The 15044-nt window shown below is 38.8% G+C and overlaps 1 protein-coding gene across 2 annotated transcripts in view; it reads right to left on the bottom strand.

Annotated features, from left to right (window-relative positions):
- The window catches only part of LOC109031527 (ATP-binding cassette subfamily G member 4), a 71925-nt gene that overhangs the window by 47915 nt on the left and 8966 nt on the right, over positions 1-15044 (bottom strand). The window contains exon 1 of one of the 2 annotated variants that reach the window (XM_072299775.1): positions 10507-10700. The exons of the other annotated variant lie outside the window; for it this stretch is intronic. Coding sequence (XP_072155876.1) covers positions 10507-10508 — 2 coding nt within the window. The 5' untranslated portion in view covers positions 10509-10700. Of the gene's footprint in view, positions 1-10506; positions 10701-15044 lie in introns of those variants that run through there. 2 annotated transcript variants of the gene reach the window in all.

Below are 15044 nucleotides of genomic sequence, written 5' to 3'. Positions count from 1 at the left end.
ATTACGCTCGAGTAGAATCTGTTTCTGCAGATTCACTCGTCAGTTCCAAGGAAATTCGTCGCCACCACCGGGATTCGAACCTGAGACCTATTCCCAAGAACTTTGATTAACGCATGCGTTGAGGTTCCTCTTCCCGCGAACAGTCACCAACATCAAAAAACCATTTTTTATGTGAAAAAATCGTATATTTTCGTTACAAAGACTGAACACCTTGCTACCGTGCGTCAGCGTCTGACGATAATGGTATGTTAGACACCGAGCAAGACAAAGTATTCTGCTGTGCTAAAGAAAAACGCTGCATGAACATTCGAGAGTTGCCAAATTTTTCTCGATAAAATGTTTATTTTTGAGTAGAATTATGAATATTTTTCCTTGAAGTTTTCAGACACTTTAGATCAAATTACAAACAAAATTATGTGAGAAACTAGCAGAAAAATATTCAAAAATTCTTCTGAAAATTAGTGATTAGCCAAAGGAAATTTGGCAACGACTGAAAGCTCATACTGCGTTCTTTCTTAACACGGCAGTATTCGGTTCGATCAGCATCTTAATACTTACGCGAGGCCGCGATCAGAGGCGAGAGCTGAAGCCGCGACGCCGAGGCAAATGCCAAATTATTATCTAAGGTCATCTTCGAATTATGAGGATCTGGCAGATTTCCTTTTTTTTTAGCTCGAGCACCTATGCGGCAAACTACTCAGAGGCATAGATGCTTTTAGCCTTTAGTCAAACGGATATCGACTCTTTGATAAATATCGATTGATACATCTTCGAAAAATTGGACTACATTTTTCAATAAGGGGCCGTCCATAAAATTACGTCACTCAAGTAGAAGGAAGAGAGGTCTAGCAGTGGATGACGAAGAGGGAAGGAGGGGTCAAGTTGAGGACGTAAGCTTTGAATATGGGAGGCAAAACGGCTGAAAATGGTTGTTTGAAATTAGACTATGTCCACTGATTTTCATCGATTTTCTGCGTTTTCCCCCAAAAAGGGGGAGGGAGGCTTGCTGAAAATGACGGAATTTTTTTAGGGGGGGGGGGTTCTAGCAATGAATGATGGTTGGATAGGGTAAAGGAGGGAGGAGACGAAAATTTGGAAAAAAATGGCTGACGTAATATATAGGCGGCCTCTAACTGAAGCCCCTGACTCGAGGGAATTTTGACTCACACATGAAAGCACCTATAAGCACGCGGAAACTAATACCTAGTAGATACGTTGTTTCTAAATTGATTCAGGAACAGTAGTACACCATAGCGAAATGCAGTCAAATATAGAGAGAGAATTGCCGTCTCTGGCCGTTCAGAACAGAAAAACTTCTTCATTGGTTTGCAAGCTTTTAGGCTTTCATTCAGTCGTTTGTGACGCATTTAATTAAACAAGATAGTGGTAGAGTCTAAGACGTAATATGAAATTTGAACATATTTGAATAAAAAAGAGCTATCTTCATTGTGCCACGACCAACACGTATTTCTCAGAGTCCAAGGATTAAGGTCACAATGGAGCTAGTTCCTTTTGATCTAAATATTTCAATTTATAATTTCAAACTTTAAAATAAGCTGGAAACAAACTTGACTGAAAAATTTCTCTAAAAAACTATATTTTCCGTGTTTTATCAGAAATGTTTACCCACTCCCCCCCCTCCGAAAAATTTCTGGCTACGCCATTGGTTACATGGGTTCTGCCTCCATCGAAGGTGGTGGTGATATTAGTGCAAAATTTGGGTGGAACCTGTAAATGAGGTTGCTCTGAAAGATTCACCCAATAAAATTCGATTCAACACGAAAAAAAAAAAAACATTGGTGGCAAATGGCACTGACGTTATTTTTGAAAAGTCAAAAAAATCAGATTAAAAGTTCTGAGTAAGTAAGGTCCAAAAATATTTTTAAATGAATCAGTCAACCTTCATACTAATGAGGAATACTTCTAGAGTATACCGCCGCAAAATATTGACATAATTCTGTATGAATATGCCACGACCGACCAGTACCTGTGAAATGGCTCCAGGAGATGAAGAATGCAATAGTATCATGTAGTATGCATGCAGTATCGTATGCAGGAGGCATGGTTGACTTGGAATTGATTGCAACTACTGCGGCTCCTCTTCCATTGTTTCCATTGTCATTTCGCGGAGTTTGTGCTGGTATCATGCAAAGAGGTGGTTCGAAACTGCTGAGTGAAGGTTGAAATTAAGAAAAATTATCCTCACTCGAATGTATGCACGGTATGAATGTTAGCTTTGCATAAACATGCAACTGCGGTGTCGTGAAAAGTGTTCAAGATTTTAGTCATGGCACCGTGGAAGTCTGGAAACTTAATTTGTTCACTTCGGTTTCCCGCTCGAGGAACAGTGTTTTGGTCTATAACTGGTAACGGATGGTATCATGGATCAAAAAATTTGTAAAATATTCCGGAATATGAACATTTCCGATATGTTCGCTAATCTTTACGAGGATTGTAAATTATGGATGATCATTTTATAAACTTCCGAAGATATCTTACGACTTTGGAACATTGATCAAGATAATGAAAAAAATCGTAAAGAAGAATTGATGAATATGATATGAGTATTTAAAAATTATTATAATAATTGAGTTTCTCACCCGGCAAAAGTATTCGTTAAGTCGGGAGTTCGTCAAATTTCTTAAGAAACAAATTCAAAATTATCAAAATGTATTCTTTAAAGTTGGTAACAGCGAGCTTTGCCATTAAATTATGAGTCAAATTATCGATTTTTATCGATTTAGGAGAATCGATTATTAATCATTGAGTCAAATTGAAGCGATCCCGTATTGCTATATAGCTTACAAGAGTCGCCATTGTTTAGAGAAGCTCTTTTGCGGAAGAAAATGCTTGTTCCCTGTGGTATTTTTTTCTTTCTTTAAATTTTTAGGGCCGAGTCAGTTTTTTCCCTCAAATTTATAATAAAAACTCACAATATGATGAGACTTTAATTATCTTCAATCGAGCTAACTAATTTTTTTTAAATGCAGAGCATAAGATAAAATAAGAATAGGGAAAAAATTATGCAAACAGTCACAATCAACTTAAAAGCAAATATTACCAAAGGTTTGAAATCATACTAAAAAGATGGTGAGAAGGGATCAGAATTTGATGCCGTTTTTAGGTGTTTCGCGATTTACAATTTAATGTAATTACTGTCATAATTTTAACGCAATTTTGACAATTCGCCAAGAAATATGTGAGAATCATTGAAATCATGTTCATAATATCAGAGTCCGCTTCAAAGATCCGGAGATTGCGTACCTTGCAAAGGTTGATAGAGCTCTTCATAATAACTGAAGTTTCTTTAGTCTGTTATAAACCACCTGACCAGACCTCCACCTCCCGTTTCCTCAAGGAGATTATCCTTGTTTGCCGTATACTTTTTTTGCATAATTTTATGCTGAGTGCATAACAAAATATGCAATTTTACCTCCGACGGCCAGAAATCAATGGCAAGAATGCCAAATTTTAATCGAAAGGTGAGATTTCTTTAAATATTCTTATTCCTGAATAAACTGTAGCCATTTCACACAATAGATTTTTACAAATGAGAAGTGTGTTTGTATACTTCCAGTGTAGAGCTAGTCTAAAATGTTTATATTTACCCGCTACACTTACTACTGTCAATGATCAATTTTTGATCCAACAACACCAATTTAAACTTTTTACAGGCACATTTCATCAAGGCACAGCTTAATATTTCAGGAAATTCACCCAGTAGTTTCCTCTCTAAAATAAAGATAGAACTGGAGATGCTGAAACACCGCAACTAAGAAATGCCCCTTCTGGACCCAACGCTTTAATTTTTCAGAGAATTTTAACTTGAATCTCTATTTTTGTCAAACTGAGGACGACTTTATTTCCAGCCGGAGTTTAGACTCTTTTAATCATTTTTTTTTGCCTCGTTAAAAGCGATTTTTATTTTTATACTTTTTCTTCAATCAGCTGAACTTAATCCAATCGTGCATTCCCGTTTTTTTGTATCGGAATTTTAGTTCAATTTGGCAGCAGTGTAGGGGCCATTGAGCAAGGGGACGGACAGCTGTGGATTCTAGTCTGCGGGACGACTAGTTTGGGGATTCGTCCGCTTCTGAGCGACCGGTCGCCCGGTCGGTGTTACACGGTGGTGGTGACCGGCACGGCACAATAACTGACCCAGACAACAAAGTTCGACCGAGACCGGAGCAGCACGGCCGGCCGTCGCGTCGTGGACCACGGTCACCGTGCCGTGGACCACTCGCCATGTCTTCACTCGTCTGACGTAAGGGCGTATCTCAAATTCCACGTGAGCCCTGTTCTCCGTATAACTCTATGCTGTTCAGGGCTCATGTTAAAATAGAGATACGCCCCTACGTCAGAAAGCGACAATGTGCGCAGCAGTCTTCATTCACCCATACCTTTTGACTTGTTTACATGCTACAGTAAAGTTCATCATTGCTTGGAATGGAATGGTTCTGAGAGCTCCTGGAACCAAGATATTTGGATGGACCTCAACAGAGAGGAACTGAGGTTTTTTTTATTAACAATCAATCTGTTTGATGAAGATGTTTATTTTTTCTCCTACGGTAAATTCGGTGCCTTAAAATTTTGATTTTAATGAATGGAAGGAGCTTCTTCTCTTTATATCCGACCAGTGGTGGAGAATTGTCACGGACCACAGACCGATTGGTGGTTCGCAAACTGCGTAGGCTACAACCTTCAGTGTTGGATAATACAAAAGTTATTGCGTTTTGATTAAAATGCGCTCCATTTTGACGTACAATTTCCGAAGTCGTGTACGCGCGCTGCCCTCCTCTTTTCCAAGTATAGCGTGCTTATCTTGGAACTTAGCGCAATTAGCGAATCAGAAGCTGAGAGCGAGACTAGAGATCGGGATGACTGCGCAATGCTTGGAGTATCCTTACGGGTTTGCAGGCGCTAACCGCGATCGTTTTTCGCGATAAATTCATGGTTTCGGAAATTTTCATTAAGAAGAAGGAAAATGAGGTCCCTGTTAACGGATCTGGTCACAATTGAGACGTTTCTTGCATATCCACAACGACGGAAAAGACTATTTTGACTCCCAAGAATCCACAAAATATCCACAAAATAAAGGGGAAGGAGGACTCTCTCCGGCCGACTCGAAGACTTTAAAGCAAGAGTAGAAAAGTTGGACGGGGCGAGACGTGTGATACAACTATTTAGACTTCAAAGTAGGTAAAATTGCATATCCAGAAAATGAAGGAGAAGGTGAACTATTTTCGGTGAAATCGGAGACTTCAACGCAAGGGTAGAAAAAATGGATTTTTTTTTTTTTTTTTTTTTTTTTTAAATGAAAAACACTGCGAATGCGCAATGTCATAGTGCGTAGGTTAAGTTTCTGATTGCTTAAAACTGCGTAAGCTGAGGTCCTTTCTGCAACGCTATATCTGAACACAGCCGGGGTGTGGGGAGTCTGGATCCTCACAATCGGAAAATATTCCGCAAAACACGTTGTTTTTCGTTAGTTTCACGTTAGTTTTGATCGCGTGACAAAAGTCTGCAACCTGCTTCAGAAGCTCAGAAGAGAAACTTTAAAAGAGATGAAAGACTTGAGCTCGTGGCACCACCATCGGTCAATGAAAAGGTGAGAAGTACATTCGTTACCCTTTCAAGGCTCCATTCTCCATCATCTAAAGACTGATTTTCAATATAATGTTTCTCTAAAATTGATAATCATCGCAAAATTTCAGAAAAAAAATTATTCGTTTCATTAGCTCACCAGGAGATTTATATTTTCCGACTCCAACAAATTCGAATAAATTTGTTTACAAATTTTAAAAGACGAGCGTGCCTCGCTCTCACGGTATCTTATCATCTACCCTGGGTGATTCATTTGTTTTCCGGCCAATTTTTTGTGCGAATTTTAGTTTTACTCAAATACTCAGCTAATTGGAACGGCAGTGCATCAACAGAGACAAAGTCATTATCACTTTAAGCTCTAGGGCTCTTCTCTCGCCCCACCCAACTGCTAGGTTGTTTTTCAATTTAATTTTTTTCTTTGATTTTTATCGCTCTTTCATGACTACAACTAATTACATAAGTGTTATTCTCGGTTACCACCCACCTGATAGTGTTTCGCGGCGTTTTCAACTTCGGGAAAAGGAAAACAATCATTACACGGTGCTTAACACCGAGAAAAGTTTTCCGTTGAATCGACAGGAATTCCTGTCGAAAATTCCTCGTCAGAAATATCTCGTCGAAACAATAGGAAATCACCTTGCTTCAAACATGTTTATATGTCCCGTCAATTATTGTAGAGTCAATTTCTTTAAGAAATCAATTCAACTTGACTCACCGCAATTGCATATTCAAGCGTTATGAAATTCCAACGCCGAATTCAAGTTGATTGTAATTCCAAGACTGTGAGAAGGTTTTACTTTTTTTCCAGTAGTAAATAAATTCACGTTTTGGGAGCCTTCCGAATGGGTTTAACGAAATTTCCTCGTATCCTGTTCCTATTTTGCTTGTAGTGAACCCGTAAAACGCAAACTCAAAGAGAAAAAAGGGCTAAGTCCAACGGTCTGGTATGAAAGTGAAAAAAAGGAATTTGTTAGCCGCATTTCTGTCCAAATGTGTATTCAAATTTTGAAGAGGGAATCTGCCTAACATTACATGATTTAAAAAAGGTAAATTGTATGAAGATGTAGCTCTTTTATATGGTGTAATCCAGAACGCTAGACAGATTCCTTCCCCAAATTTTATAGAGAGGTTAAAACATATTTTCCTCCATTAACCTGAAACAATATTCTGTGTACACGTTGAACAACAGCTCCTTATTCTTCGTGATGCACCGAATGCAAAACTCCTGCTCCGCCTGAATTCGCTATTACGTAATATCTCAAAATGTTTAAATCGAAAAGAACCATTTTCATTCTGACATGAACCCTGCCACGCATGTATTCTTATGGGTATCAGAGCCCGCCCAGGCCCCAAACGAACATAGTTCTATTTGATTTAAAAACGTCTCGTAAAAGGCTCTGTTGATCAGCGTCAAGATGCAGCTACTTCCTTCGTGTACAGTCTGCTTTGGCTAGGAAGAAACTTGGGACTTGGCAAAGCATATTTTAGAAAAACAACAACATTACGTGATGCTGGCTTGCTAGGAGAAAACGACGTATGGACATTCTGATGTTGCAAAGTTTCCTTGGATGAATTATTGATTTTTGAGGAAAATCATGAATATTCTTCTCTTAAATTTACAGAAAAGGTAGATTAAAAAAAAGCGAATAAAATTATCTGAAAAATATGCATCGAACAAAGTTTACAAGTTGTCCAGGAACATGGTGATTTATTAAAATAAATTTGGCCACGTTCAAATGTGCGTAAGACGTTTTTTCTTAGCACGGTAGGATGGACGTAACTTATTATGTCTAAGAGCTACCACCACGACCAATCGACACCTCGCCGCTTTACGACAAGCATCTTGCATCATTAAATCGTGAAAAACGTGCGCCTAAGAGAAGATAAAAGTGCATATGATACATACATAATTCTTATCGTAACCGCGCTTAAATCTGATGGAATAGTTAAAAAGTCTGTATGAACAAGTCTTTACAGAGAGATCCTATTTTTAAGGCTGCTGTGTGTTAGCACCTGTGCTAACATGATATGGACGTATTTATGCGAAAAGGAGATATGTGGAAGTGGAAAGATGGGGTGTGCTCGTTAGTGGTCGGGCCATAAGAATGAATGGGGAATATTGTGCGCCAGTGACGTCAGCGGCAATGAGTGCGCACTCTAACGACGGGGAGATGGTCGTCGGGGCGCTGTAACTCGTGAGCCCTGTGCACAAGGCTCTCTTGCCATGCCCGCGGCTCATGAGTTAGCATATTTTGCCGTTTAGCTCCTTTTGATTTAATGTCAAATCCCGCTTCTCAATTTTCTCAAAAGGAGCTATATCCACTGACCACATTGTTTCTTATGACCCAACTAACGAGCACACCCCATCTTTCCACTTGCACATATCTCCTTTTAGCATAAATACGTCCATATATACGTGAAAAAATGTCCAAAATGGCATGAACTCAGTTGAACTCTTGATTCACGTGATGAGGAAAGAGACAATGAATGCCTCAGGAAAAGTTCGTTGAATTTAAAGCAGCTTAAAACCGGTGCCATAAATAACTTTTATTTGATCAAAAAATACTCCCAGGAATTAAGGAAGAACATTGTCAGTAAATTAAATTGACAGTAGAGTGCCCTTCGGCTTTTGGTAAAAGCAGTCTATAGCTCTGAAAAGCATGCCTAGGATAGGCTAGAGTAGAAAAATGACTATCTATATTGCAACACTTCGCAATCTCCGGTTTTATTTTTTATTAATTGAAAAAAGAAAATTCCAACCAAAATATCTGTAGTTATGAGCCAAGAGATCGTACCTGATAATTTTTGAGAAATTGAGTAATTTGCATTCTCGATAAACTTACAATATGAGATATACGATTCTACGTGTAAAAAATATGTCAAGATACGTGACTCCAGGCCTACGACGCAGGATTTTTAAATTTTCAAAATTATCTGGAAGCCATGGAGCTGTTACATTGATGGCCAAAGAGCGAAACCACTTATCTCCATTATAGTGTTTCAAAATGTTTGCTTCTATTTTATTTGTTCGGGAAGCAACAACCCAACTGTACGGCTTGATATTTATACAGAATATTCTGCTGATTCAGACGAAAAATGAGGCAAGTTAATATGAAATTACGTTGGATAGCATCCATTGAGAAAATAAAGAATGACAGGAAATCTGCAACGTCACAAATAGGGATACGTGGTTTCGCACTTTGGCTAGTGACTGCTAGTGACTGCCCCCGGAAGAAGGGACCTTGGTGTCAAAAATTTAAATTAGAGGTATGAAAACTCATTGCTTGAACAAGTAGAACTTCATCTCACACATTGAGCTTTTTAACGGAATAAAACTTTAAACCTCTTTATTTTAATGCGATCCTAATGTGACTGGATTTCGTTTTCTTGAATTCACAATCAGTCCAATTCATTTTAGTATTTTTGATTTACCATGTATTTAGGCTCATTTTTGCCAGCGAAGTCATACCAATAACCTTCCAATGTTCCGGAACATGGATCTACGAGGGGCGTTCAATAAGTAAGTATCCCCCCTCTCCAAAATCCATAAGAATGGACCAATTTTAAAAAACTTGGACTCAAAATCTTCCTTAGAATATTTTGAGTTCAACAAAACAAACCGCAACAAAATCGGACCATGTGCGGCCGAACGCGAGCCGTTTGAACGCGCCGAGGTGCTCGACGCTCCCGCCGAATCCGCGAGGATTTGAAGTCCGCTACAGGAGAAGAGCTTCTCTGCCAAAGCCATAGTCGTTCATCACTGACGAAAAATCAAAGGAATTTTTGTAGAATAAGGGGCTTACCTCACTTTTCCACATAACCAGCTCGATCCAAGCAAGTCTGATACTGAGACTAAGACTAAGAGAACAGCTTTTGGATGCCTCGTGCGTGGAAGTCTTTCAGCTGACCGGGGATGAAAGAGTGGACGGCTTGTTTGACCTCTTCCACTGATTCAAAATTAACTCCTCCGAGTTCAGATTTCAGATACGATAATAAATAGCAAACCAGACCACCATTTATTCCCGTTCCTGAAATCTGAACTTGGAGGAGTTAATTTTGAATCAGTGGAAGAGGTCAAACAAGCCGTCCACTCTTTCATCCGCGGTCAGCTGAAAGACTTCCACGCACGAGGCATCCAAAAGCTGTTCTCTTAGTCTTAGTCTCAGTATCAGACTTGCTTGGATCGAGCTGGTTATGTGGAAAAGTGAGGTAAGCCCCTTATTCTACAAAAATTCCTTTGATTTTTCGTCAGTGATGAACGACTATGGCTTTGGCAGAGAAGCTCTTCTCCTGTAGCGGACTTCAAATCCTCGCGGATTCGGCGGGAGCGTCGAGCACCTCGGCGCGTTCAAACGGCTCGCGTTCGGCCGCACATGGTCCGATTTTGTTGCGGTTTGTTTTGTTGAACTCAAAATATTCTAAGGAAGATTTTGAGTCCAAGTTTTTTAAAATTGGTCCATTCTTATGGATTTTGGAGAGGGGGGATACTTACTTATTGAACGCCCCTCGTACGTAAAATTCTCTGAAAAGAACTGCAAAAAAACCTACATTTCTGAAACCTTCTAAAAAATATGTTCTACCTGACTCAGTAAAAGTATTTTTTACAGTTATTTTACACCAGCCAGCAACAGTCAAAATGAAATTAAGAGGCGAGTAAATAATAAAAAAAACAATAAAAAATAAAAAGTCCGATCTTAATCACCAAAAAAAAAAAAAAAAAACAGGAAGTTTTGGAAACAAGGAACTGCAATTTTCTCATGACACGGTACTTCAAAATTCAATTTTTTCTCGCAGTTGATTTTTTAAAAAAATTTATTCGTCATTTTCTTTCTTTTGAAAGAAAAAGAAAAAGAGAGAGAGAAAAAAGTTCAATATTTTTTATATAAATAAAAAAATACATACATTTTCGAAGCTTTTTTGTTTCAAGTGTACACAATATCCTTTTCTCTCCTTCTAAAAGCAATCCATATCGAGATCGACACTTTTTATCGCACCGAAGGAGTCTCGCAAAAAATTTCGCACTCACACAACCGCGAATCAGTCACAGATGTCACCCACACACATGTCGCGAAACAATTGTCTACCGGTTTACCGCGAGTTCGAGAATCCTGTAATTGAAAGCGTGAATCGTGATTATTTACCGCGGAAGGAGGACCGTCTACACGCTCTTCTCGCTCGTGGACTGGGTCAGCAGCACTTACTCTGACTCGGCTGTCATTACCGTCCTTGAACCTTCGTGGTTTTGTTTCGCGCGCCGATGCCCGCAACCGGTTTTTTCTGCCGTAAGATCTTATGATTTTTGAGAAATCGACAAACCTAGGGCCGTATCCATAAGGGCCGTTTATAAACTCTGTCACCTACTCAGAAGGAAAGGGTATCATTGGGCAAAAAAGTTTGGTTGTAGGGATAGAGTACCTATACATAGAGTACAGACATGTCGGTAATTTTGAGGTTAGGTCATGGAGTTATTAGGACCCAAACATAGAGTACATAGAGTCGTAATGTAAATGGGAGAGCTGGAGCCATGTTCTGCTCGACGAGTTCCGAGCCCGGTGTGCGCCGAGTTCGGGTCACTTTTTCGATACATGTTCGATCCAAAATGGCGGTATGGAATACGTGGTGATTCCTATCTTCTTTGTTTACATCAGATGGCCGGGTACCCGTGTATCGCAAACAATCGATTATGTATCGAAAAAGTGACCCAGCGTCACACCGGAGTCTCGGAATTCGGGACCTGGAAAATGCTTAAAAGTGGCGCATGGCGCCAACAGGTGAAGCATTAGACCTCTTGCAAAATTTTTTGATAAGTCACGATTTTTTTAGGAAAATTGCCGCACAGTTACATGAATGACATTAACAATTTTTCTTCGTTTTCACATCAAAGAAGAGTCATTTTTTGGATCTGCGCAATTAGAGGGAGGAGATTGGGTCCGAAAACTCTATTTTTAAGCTCGGCATAAGAAATCTTTTGCACAATAAAGATCCAGCTAACTGAGCAGACTTAATGAACGTAAAGCTTTGCGAAAATTATGTTCCAAGATGTCTAAAATGCACTCTGAACGCACGATTCGAGGAGTCCGTACTGCGTATTTTCAACTTTAAGGCAATTGGGGGCACTCTTCTCTCGGTCCTCAGCAAATAGACTTGCTGTTGCTGATAGAGATGTGAGAAAATCTAATCTAAATGAACAAACAATCTTTTTAATGTTAAGAAAAAAGAAATACTCCCAAACGATTTAAATTTTACACGAGAAAGATTGACAACAGTTTCCGGGATTGTTTGTTTACTTAGATAAGATTTTTCTGCATATCTTGGTGGGAGAAGCTGATTGCTAGCAACGAAGAAAAAAATGGCCGCGAATGCGATAAAGCTAACAATTTGAGATACAGACAACGACTCTCCAAAGCCAATCATCAAATCAATTCTGTTTGATGGCTGCATGAATCACTCAGGACCAACGCTTTAGTGGTCACCAGTTTCGAGCTTCTCTTTTGATCGTGAGAGAATGGCTTTAGGTGCAATACAGATCATCGATGACACTATTTTTAGCTCATGTTTATGACTTGGGAAATTAGTTCAAAATACTTGTCCTCTTCTGCCCTTCATTATCACCCATCAAAGTGAGAATAAAAATAAGCGTTTCTAGGTAAAAGTGAAATAGTAGGCGCGAGAACAGAACTTGAATCGTAAAAATCAAAGGCCTCCGTAAAAATTGCGTATCTCCACTGCAAAATTAAATATTTTATCATCTTTTATTTATTCATTCCTTCATTCCTTCATTTATTTAATCCATCAAAATATCTTTCTTAAATTCGTTATTTTTGAACGAGGGAGGAAATTTTTAAAAAATTTACGAAAAATTACAGATTTTGATTAAAAGAAAGATAAATAAATAAAGATCACATTAGCGGAGCCCTATGCAACTTTGCACCACAAATGCGACTTTGTTTTACTTTAGCCATCAGCGTAATATAATGAATCTCTAAAAACTTATTTTAATCGTACAGTTAAGTTGTGACAGTATGATTTCTATATTTGTGGTACATTTGCGATATAATTATTTTAAAATGAGAACTAGGCTTATCTTTAAAAAACTTGTATTCGATCTCGAATAAATACTACTATTGAAATAGTGATGAATTCACCAATAACCCTTACACAGACCTTTTAACCACAGTATGAACAATCTTATAGGGATTGATCGGTATCCTTCGTCCATCAACCTTACGGAACAATGATTACCGCGCGGAACACAAGGGAACGCGGTAAGCTTGCATGTAACGATTGCGCGAACTGATTTTAAACTGACCGCTTTTTTCGACCAGCTGATTGCTCACCCTCTTCGTGTGGAGCACGCGCGCGCTGCGCCGCGCCGCGCCGGTCAAGCGGCTCAGGGAAGCGGCCGACAATAACGCATGCCTGACCAGTGTAGCCATTTAGAGCAAAAACACAAGTTTGTCCGTATCGGGAGAAAAAATAAGTTTAAGTGTAAAAAATTGCAGAAAATATTGTAACGGTTGATGATACTAATGGTAAACCGATGTCACTTCTTGAATCGAGGCCGGCCTTATTAGATTTTCAAATGATCAAACAGACGAATTTCTGGGTGAAGGACCGCAGCTACAGGAGACAAAAATGAATCAGTCAATGTTAAAACCTATTAAGTACAAAAATTTGAATTTTACTCGAGAGGAAGAGAGCGTTCACGTGATGAACAAAATTTCAGATGAGCATCGGCTCACGCATATGAGTCATATCCAACCTTGACGATTCCGTTTATCTGCAATGAATCTGTGAGAAAATTTAATTCTGAAATTATTTGAAACGGCTCGACCAAAAAAGGTGATTTTTTTTTTTATTTTTTTAAAGAAAAAGCAAGTCGATGTTTGTAAGGACCCGTAAGCCCTTTAGCCATATTCATAGTTGTTCCTCAATCAGCTATATTCCTTAAAGGGGCTTAAGGGGCTAAAATTGTCATAAAAGAATTTAAAAGGTTAAAAAAAAATAGATAATTTTGGAATAAGATCTGACTTCTAACTAAAAAAAAAAAAAAAAAAAAAACTTATGTAGGAAAACACGTTGAGTCTCTATATCGTATCTTTTTCAGTCAATAATCATTGCGATCTCCGAAGGGATCTATTTCTGAAGTTAGACTGTTTTACTGGAGATAAACAAATGTTGCCTTTTTCATGAAGCCACGTTATAGACCTCCTTAAAAATGTATACCATATTGATAGTGAAGCCACCTAACCACGGATATTGATTGCGGCGTACGAAAATTTTTGTTCACGATTTATTTTCCCAGGAAGATACTGTCCATCTTTTTTCACAAGTATTGTCGAAAGAAAAGCGAAACAAAAGTTTGTACAAAAACGATTCCTTCTGAAGATTATAACAAAACAGGAAATTTGCAACGTCACAAACTGAGATACGCATTTTGGTACTTTTACTATCGATATGGCGTCTCCTCAAGAAAGGAGCTGCTTGAGGATCAACATTGTATACTGTCCTTATTATCGATTTGACTAAAATCATGGATTACTCAATCGTAAAGGGAACTCGGTGAGGATTAAAGTCAGGACGATGGACGGTATTGGCAACAGCTCATGCACATGACCTCTTGCGCGGCAATTATTCAATGAAAACAAGTTTCGAATGTTGAATCTCAGCGGGGTAGAAACGCATCATCCAAGAGGACGACAACGCAGGCGCAGACACGGCGATATTGATAACAAAGCCGATGCTAATCGAGGTCGAAGCCTCTTGACGGGCCCCTAACGCGGGGCACCCTATGGACCAAATGTGCACTTGCACTTTTATTTCGTAATCTTGGCTTGTAACATTAGTTTGTAGATTAGCTCTAAGTTTAAACTTAACACCTATGTAATTAATGTCCATTATGTATGTATGTAATGTAAGGGGCAGTAGTACATTTTTATTTAATAAAAAGAAAAAAAAAATAATAATACTGGCTCACCGCTCATTAAAAGAGGATTTCTTCGTTTGTCGTTTTAGAGGATCATGAGCTTGGATGCCACTTAGCAAAATCCAACAAATGGCTACATTTTACTACAATAAATAGTTTTTTCGTCAATTCTATCAAATGTTTCCCGTGTGCTTCCCAACTGTTTTCTATTTTTGGACCATGTTTTAGGGGTCGTCCATAAATTACGTAACGCTCAAGGGGAGGGGGTCGAGAGAGCGTTACACAATTTTGTTTTTTCGTGTTAAAGGATAGGGACCTACGCCACAAAAGCGTTACCAATGGGGAGGAGAGGGGGGGTCAAAAATGCCGTAAAAGTGCATTTTGTAATTTACGGACGGCCCCTTAACACAAGAGATTTCATGGTAGGATATCTCTACCTAAACGCAATAAAAATGCTTACCTCAATGGTTGAACCAAATGGTACCCATTTTTTAAATTTGTTTTTTGAGAGTTG

The sequence above is a fragment of the Bemisia tabaci genome, chromosome 4, assembly GCF_918797505.1.
Source record: "Bemisia tabaci chromosome 4, PGI_BMITA_v3".
Lineage (NCBI taxonomy): Eukaryota > Metazoa > Arthropoda > Insecta > Hemiptera > Aleyrodidae > Bemisia > Bemisia tabaci.
Note: the sequence above shows the minus strand (reverse complement) of the source record. Positions and strands in the feature narration are given on the sequence as shown.